The 7,561-nt window shown below is 33.1% G+C and overlaps 1 protein-coding gene across 1 annotated transcript; it reads left to right on the top strand.

The window, feature by feature from the left end:
* Nucleotides 1-18: 18 nt before the first annotated feature.
* Nucleotides 19-7,339, top strand: LOC111382426 (dolichol kinase EVAN-like). The gene is made up of 10 exons (XM_023006400.1): nucleotides 19-153; nucleotides 226-306; nucleotides 442-656; nucleotides 2,398-2,587; nucleotides 2,684-2,749; nucleotides 4,927-5,015; nucleotides 5,111-5,225; nucleotides 6,406-6,457; nucleotides 6,558-6,682; nucleotides 6,772-7,339. Exons 1-10 carry the CDS (start codon nucleotides 61-63, stop codon nucleotides 6,883-6,885), a joined length of 1,140 nt encoding a protein of 379 aa, XP_022862168.1. The 5' UTR covers nucleotides 19-60; the 3' UTR covers nucleotides 6,886-7,339.
* Nucleotides 7,340-7,561: the final 222 nt, after the last annotated feature.

Below are 7,561 nucleotides of genomic sequence, written 5' to 3'. Positions count from 1 at the left end.
GCACACTATTGTCATTTGAATTGGTTTTACCAAATTGTTTTTGTTCGCTCCTCAGAAATTATGTTATTATTTCTCTTGTCAGGGGAAGGGCTTCTAGTGACTGCTGGTATTGTGATCTATTTTGGGGACATGTTATTCTACACAGCGTCAAAGGTTAGTTTTATGTTCCTCATTATATTTAGAATAGTTAAATTTTTTTGCTTACAATTATCTTTTACTAAACAGATCCTTGAATATTCAGCATCATCCAAGCTAGTTCTTGGGGATTTTGGTATCAAGAGAGATGAGATCCGTATAATTATTCAGGTAATGGTCTGTGTGTTTCAACAAGTAACTATTCTGTGTTTCAACAAGTAACTATTCCATAATTCTTCCCTCTTTGAATGGAGAAGTATAGTTTATTAATATACTAATTGGTAAATGCGTTCCTATTTCTTGCAGGGCATGAGTCTTGGTCTACTTCTTTTTCCTGTATTCTACAAAAATGTTGTCAAAATTTGGCAATGCTTTGCCTGCTCTTCTAGCTCTCGAGACATGTCAAACCATGAGATCAGAGAATCCTTTGTTTTCTATGCTTTACTCTCGTTTATGTTGGCCGTGGCTGTTCCATCATGGATGCTATTTGTCCATGATTTTCACATGCACCCTTTGTTATGGTATACTCCTCAATTTTGTTTCAATCTGTTTCTGGTTACTACTCTGGCTGTTTTCTGCTTTATCAATTTTTTAACATGATGAACATAATACAGTGTTGCCATTTTTATTTCATATTTGGGATGATAACTTAGGGGACATTGGTTTGCATTTCACTTTTTAATTTTGAGTTTCAATTTCATTTTCAATTTTTTGTTTTGATGGCATGTTAAAATTGCAGAAAACACATATTAGTGTTGTGCTTTCTTATTGTTTTCATCTTTGTTAGGGTCCAAATGGTATATTGGAACCAAGAAAAATGAAGGGAAATGAATCTAAATATTCATTATTTTTCTTATGAATAGTGTATCTTATCTAGTAGATATGTTATGATGCATATACTAATTACTTTTAGATGCAAATTATATGAAACCTTGCAATTTAAGAAATATATGAGAACACGGATGGTTATGAATGTCTGTATGGATCATGTCAAAGCAACCTAATAACCATCTATAGATGCAAATTCTATGAAGCCTTACAATTTAAGAAATATACAATGACATGAGATTAATAATGGTCCTTATGTCTTTTCTTTTACTAAACAAGGGGAAGGAAACCATCCTTGTATTGTTTTGATGATATATATAAAAATGACTTTATTATAGAATGATTCCATACCTGTATTGGGTTGGTGTGGGTTTTGATCATCCTCATTTCCAATAAGGCTTAGTAAGAAATCTAATGCAATTTCGTTAAAAATGAGTGTAGAAGCAAAGTCTACGAAGTTAATGTCCCATTAGATATATAATATTGCTAACCTAGGGAACGGTTTGCTGAGAGGAATGTGGACAAGAAAAGAAACTCAAGCGAATAGTTTAGCAAAGCCTTGTACTGCTACTGTTTCTACTGGTGGCACTATACTTCATATTTTTTATTTAAATATTTGATTAAAATCGTACTCCATGATATATTATGATGACGTTATGTGAATCGTTGGATACACAATTCCCAAGTATTTAAGGGGACTCATTTTACTTCCATTCAATGGACCATTATTGTGCATGGATCTGCATCAGCCACTCATTTGCCTTATGGCAATAAGGTCTTCCTGAAATAGAAACAAGCAATATTATTCAAAAAGTTCTCTTAACTTTGGAATGGACTTTGAAAGCTGTCTAAGAGCATTCTACCTTAATAATACAAAAATTTGATAGAACACAAGTTAAATCTTGAGCTTCCAACTTGTAAGACTTGGGGTCTCATTTTAAAAAGTCAACCTTATTAAGAAGAGTAATTCAAACCCCTATAAATTGGTCTATGTTTTGATCTTTATTCGGTGTGAAATTTTATTCTTTAATACGCTCCCACAAGATGGTAGCTTGTTTGATTAAACCAATCTTAAAATTCGCATGCTCATTTTTTGAGTATTAATTGAATTGAATTACTCATTGGAATTTAATAAGCTTTGATATCATGCTAAGATTTGGGGTTTCATCTTAAAACGTCAACCTTATTAAGAGAAATAGCCCAAATCTTTATAAATTGATCTATGTTTTTAATCTTTATTCGATGTTGGATTTTATCCCCTAACACAACTCAGTGATTATCCAGTATGATGCCATTATTCTTGTTATATGATATTTATCTATATCTTCACTGGTAAATATTTTTTCTTTCGGCAAAGGATCCTTATTTGATTTCCGTGCTTTTGTCTTTTTTGTTAATGTATCTGTTTTCCATTTTACTATCATATTTTTTCAGGGTTTGTAATTTTGTTGTCTCGGAACCGCTCAAGAGACTCCCCCTATGTGTCTATTGGGTAGCTGTTATATATGTGTCAGTTATATGGTTCTACAACATTTCGAAGAATAGTACTATTGAGCGAATTCTTCTTCGCAAATACTACCACCTGATGGCTGTTTCAATTTTTGTTCCTGCTCTCATTTTCCAGGTAATTTGAGGTTGATAGGACTTTGAGGTCAATGTGCAAAAATTTTACTTTCTTAAAATACTTTTTTTATGGTAGAATTTATTTATTTATTTCCAGCCAAAATTTCTTGATCTGGCATTTGGTGCAGCTTTGGCAGTCTTTCTCGTGTTGGAAATTATACGAGTAAGTTTTTAAAGAAACAAATCTAGGTTGTTAAGATGCTGTGTTAAAAGTTATGTGAATATGTTTTTTAACTTCCTGCATTTCGACTTGTGATTGTTGCAATCTCTGTAGAAGATCTGAATTTCTATTGAAATATCTACACATTAAGAACTAGAGTATCTTGCATTTTAATCTTCTTATACGGAAGTAATTTTTAAGACAAGATATATTTGTGAAATCAAATTATTGCATTATTGTCCTTGGTTTCAGTGTGAAAGTTTGGATTCTTGATAGAAATTTTGTTTTGTTTAGTTATGGTGCAAGGGAAGTTTGATAAAACAAGTGAATGGAAGGAGTTAGAGACTTCGCGCTTTAAGAAATGTAGAATATTTGTTTTACTTTAACCTTTTGACTGATATTGTTATTTTCTAGCTCCCCATTTTCAACACTTAGGGAGTGTTTGATTAGCTTTATTTTCTATGGAAAATGTCATTTTTTCATCCAAGTTCCTATTTTTGGTGTGTTTGATTGACATTTTTTTTCCATGGAAAATATTTTTCAAAAGTTGGTCACATGAATATATTTTCCTTGTTTTAGGTTTTTATTTTCCAGGCAACTCTCTCTCTCTTTCATCTACTCCCCTCTCACATTTACCATCAAAAAAAGATAGACAAGTATAATATTTTTTAGGTTAAAAATTAAATCAATCAAACGCATTTAATTAATAATTTTCATGTAAATAAGTTCTGGGCAATTTTCTTTCCAAGCAAATTTTATGCTAGCAATCAAACACACCGTTACTATTGAAATATTAAGTACTTATTTCAATTAGGGCGTTACTATTGAAATATTAAGTACTTATTTCAATTAGGGCGATTAATCTCATTTCACCACCTACTACGGGTGTGTTGCACAATCAGTTGGAATTAAAGTGATTCTGCCTTATCTTATATCTGAACTGAAAACACAATCAGGTATAAAAGTTTTTAAATGTACCATATATCAAAAAAATCTTTCAAGGTCCAAAGAAATGAACATAAAAAGAAGAGTCGAGTGTTTGATTCCAGTTTCTCCTCCATTGTGTGCACAGTCGTAAACACATATAAGCATAGATATATTTTGTATAGTATGATACACTTTATTCATAATATGTCTTCATTTGAATTAGCGTGAAGTTTTGGGCGGGGCTTGGAAAAAGTGAGATCTTAGTGCAAATTTTTATTCTTATTCTTAAACTAGTAGCCAAGAATATCTAATGTACATACTTTAAGCAGTGGATCTTTGGAGGAATGGAATGTTATTTAAGAATGAAGTGTGGTTCCCGAAATTGAGATCTTTCAAACCATGGAAATAATGTATTTGAATGTTACTCAATTAGTGCTTCTTTGATAAAATTTTTGCTAAAATTAAATAACACTTTTCAAGTAGTCAAACTTATATTTTTAACCACACATTCCATAAGACCTAACAACACATTTCGTCAACTTTTATAAAAATCTACTAAAAACTTTTATCAAAAGCTTAGTCACATAGGCCCTTGACATTCTTAAAATTGTGAAACAAATTTTTGAATGAAATAGTCTACTCTGTCATTTCGAGATTTGGTACTCACCATGATCAACACTTAATAATTCAGCATTGAGTCTTTTGTATTTTAGATTCAGCTTTCTCAACCGCCTCTTTAGCATTGAACATAAACAGAAACAAGAAGAAAAATATGTAGAAGTGGATGTATATTTAATTACACGCTCATTAAAATTTGAAGTATGAATATACTTATTAGAGATGTTTTACAAAGTTTAGCCTGTAAAAACAGGTTCCTATGGACCTTATAATGGGATGAGTGCATGAATTTACACTACGAAAATATAAGGTCGTGTTTTTCATGTCACTTGAGTTACTTGCAATGGTCTAAACTTTTATTATAAAGAAATTTTGGTTCTACCTGTGGCTGTGATTAAGGAAATATTTGTCACACAATACACAATCAATCTATCTTTAACAACTCCCCCAGACCAAAAGAAAAACACACGAGTGCACATTCAAGCGCATTAAACCTTCCCTCTCCCTATGAAAAAAACTTTGTACCATTGATCTTTCCAAAATCTGCCTTCTCTTACTTCCATGCTGGAACAACATATTGTTAGATGGATTTTATTTTCTGCCAAAACTTGACTAGCTTTGATTCTCTGGAGCAGGTATGGAGAATTTGGCCTTTAGGACATCTTGTTCAGCAATTCATGAATGCTTTTACTGACCATCGTGATTCTGATTTGCTTATTGTCAGGTGTGCAATTTGTTTCCCTTCCTGTACGTTGTGTTGTACCACTTGATTCTTGGTAGATATTGACTGATTGCTTCCCCAATCTTTTTATTATGCAGCCATTTTTCACTTTTACTGGGATGCGCACTTCCCATCTGGCTGTCTTCTGGTGGTACTGATCGTCCACTTGCCCCCTTTGCTGGAATTCTGAGCCTTGGTATTGGTGATACAATGGTAAATCACTTGCACTCCTTTGTGGCTACTGGCCACTTATGCCATTATGTTTTTCTTTATCCCTTTTTAATCTGTACTTCTAGATTGTGTTGAATTTGTCTTCTTTGATATATGGAAGGGTACTGAGTTAACTATACTTTAATGGATGTAATTCTAGCTTGTGTTTATTTGTGGTCTCTGGTATATGGAATATCTTAACAATTTATGTTAACAAAAAAATAAATAAATAAAAAATGAAAGGGAAATTATGTAACTTTACGAAGGAAATGGAAGCTTCAGTTTCTGCAGCCGTGAAAAAAAATTAGATTATCCTGAGCTTAGCGGTTGCACTGGAATTTCATGATAATGTGACATTTTACAGATTCAATGACATCACAGTGGCTAGATTTGGGATTTCCTGCTGCTTAATATCTACAAATGGGTTAATGTGATGGAAATACAGTTTAGATCTGGACATCAGTGACACACACGTGTGCAAATCACATGCACATTTATATTTATTTGTATAAAGTATTTTAAAGTACTTGATTTATCATATATATGTATTTGTGTGAGCATGTGTTTATTTCTTTTTCTTTTTTACTTTTTCTTTTTGGAGGTTGAGGGGATACTGTGTAAGTGATTGCTGATGTAAGTCGGTTACTGTGTGCCTTAGTTTTGATCTTCCCATTTGAGAATCCTCATTATTTGCTTTTACTTCCCCTTGATAAGGTGTATAGCATGCCCTAGTAACTTTCCCTTTTTTCCTCTTTGAATGCCCCAAAATTCTAAGGTGCTTGAAGCAGTTGGTATAAAAGTGTGGAAAGGTTTTCACTGAGAGGTGTAATGATGATTTCAGCGATTGTTTTCTGAAAGGCTGTGTAGTTGAGTTTGTATTTCCTGCGATCAGCTGGAGAAGAACCAATGAAAACCATGCACAAGAGGTTCACTATTCCCAAGTGCATGCTTGGTTGCTAGCTCATCAGAGGAATCCCATTGTAACTAAGTCCCTGTTTGGTTCAGCTAGAAATTTTGATTAAAATTTAAGTCAAAGTCAAAGTCAACAATTAATTTTAATCACATATTTCATGTGACCTACTATTTTTCCACCACACATTCCACTAACTATTATCAAAATTTATTAAAAATCTGATTTTATCCAAACCAAACAGTGGCTAAATTCATTTTGCATTTATTGCAGGCATCGATGGTTGGCCACAAGTATGGAGTCATCCGCTTGAGCAAAACTGGCAGTATGATTTTTGTTCTCTAATTTGTTATTCCTTGCTTTCCATTTTGCTTCAACTTATTGTTTACGTCTCCTTACATGTTATCTTTCTCAACCTTTTCTAGAGAAGACAATTGAAGGAACTGCTGCTGGTATAACTTCTGTTCTGGCTGCATGCTCTGCTCTACTTCCACTTCTAGCCGCAACTGGTTACATATTCACTATGGTCTTTATCTCACTCTTTCTCTGGGTGTGCTTCTGTGCATGTTTGTAGACATAGATAAATGGATAAAATTCTTAATCCATGCATTTTTCTCACTTTGTCCTTTATTTTTGCAGCACTGGTTCTCTCTTATATTGGCAGTGACTACTAGTGGTCTTTTGGAGGCCTACACAGCACAACTGGACAATGCATTTATACCCCTCGTTTTCTACAGCCTTCTTTGTCTGTAAAATGCCAATCGCACAAAGCTTTTGCTGCATACATATTCTCACTCTCTCTTCGCTCCAACATGCCTTGCAAATATCACTGACCTAACATATACCATAGTCCATACTAAGATGAAATGTTGAGTACTACTAGGTTATGTAACCCATTTTGTTTTTTTTTTTTTTTTTTTTCAGTTTCAATTTCATAATAGCATCCTAGTAATACTGGGAAAGAATAAATCCCGAATTCATGATCGTGAATGAGGAAGATTTTCGTTAAATGGAGAATCTTGACTGATTGTGGCGTTCTGGTTTTGTTGGTTTTGCATTCCATCTACTCTTCTTGTATAGTTCTATAGTTGAATGATACATCACTAATATAAGCTGTTGATGTTGTAATTACTAAAGCAGTGAAGAAAGGAAGATCTCTGTCCTCTTCTGCTAAAATGAATAGCATTTGCTACATCTTTTTTCTTAATTCTTTTGGAGACAAAAAAAATTCTTCCATATGTTTTACCAATTCTTTGTTTGAAAATATATGCCACTTGCAGCGCGACGTAAAGTAGTATTCGAGGGCTAATAAATTAATAATAGTCACAAAGAGCGATTGATGAATAAAGTCTACCAAATATACGGTGTCTTATGGAAATCAAATATTAAATATTAGCATCGATTACTATACTTAAAAACTCATTAAAGT

This window comes from Olea europaea, unplaced genomic scaffold, assembly GCF_002742605.1.
Source record: "Olea europaea var. sylvestris unplaced genomic scaffold, O_europaea_v1 scaffold2495, whole genome shotgun sequence".
NCBI classification, from domain to species: domain Eukaryota; kingdom Viridiplantae; phylum Streptophyta; class Magnoliopsida; order Lamiales; family Oleaceae; genus Olea; species Olea europaea.
Note: the sequence above shows the minus strand (reverse complement) of the source record. Positions and strands in the feature narration are given on the sequence as shown.

Bases quoted from the DNA above. Each gene is read 5' to 3' on its own strand.
- LOC111382426 (XM_023006400.1), top strand. From the start codon at position 61: ATGTTATTATTTCTCTTGTCAGGGGAAGGGCTTCTAGTGACTGCTGGT. The intron at 2,750-4,926 runs GTAAGTTTTTAA...TCTCTGGAGCAG, and splicing joins TCGTGTTGGAAATTATACGA to GTATGGAGAATTTGGCCTTT. The intron at 6,683-6,771 runs GTGTGCTTCTGT...TTATTTTTGCAG, and splicing joins TTATCTCACTCTTTCTCTGG to CACTGGTTCTCTCTTATATT.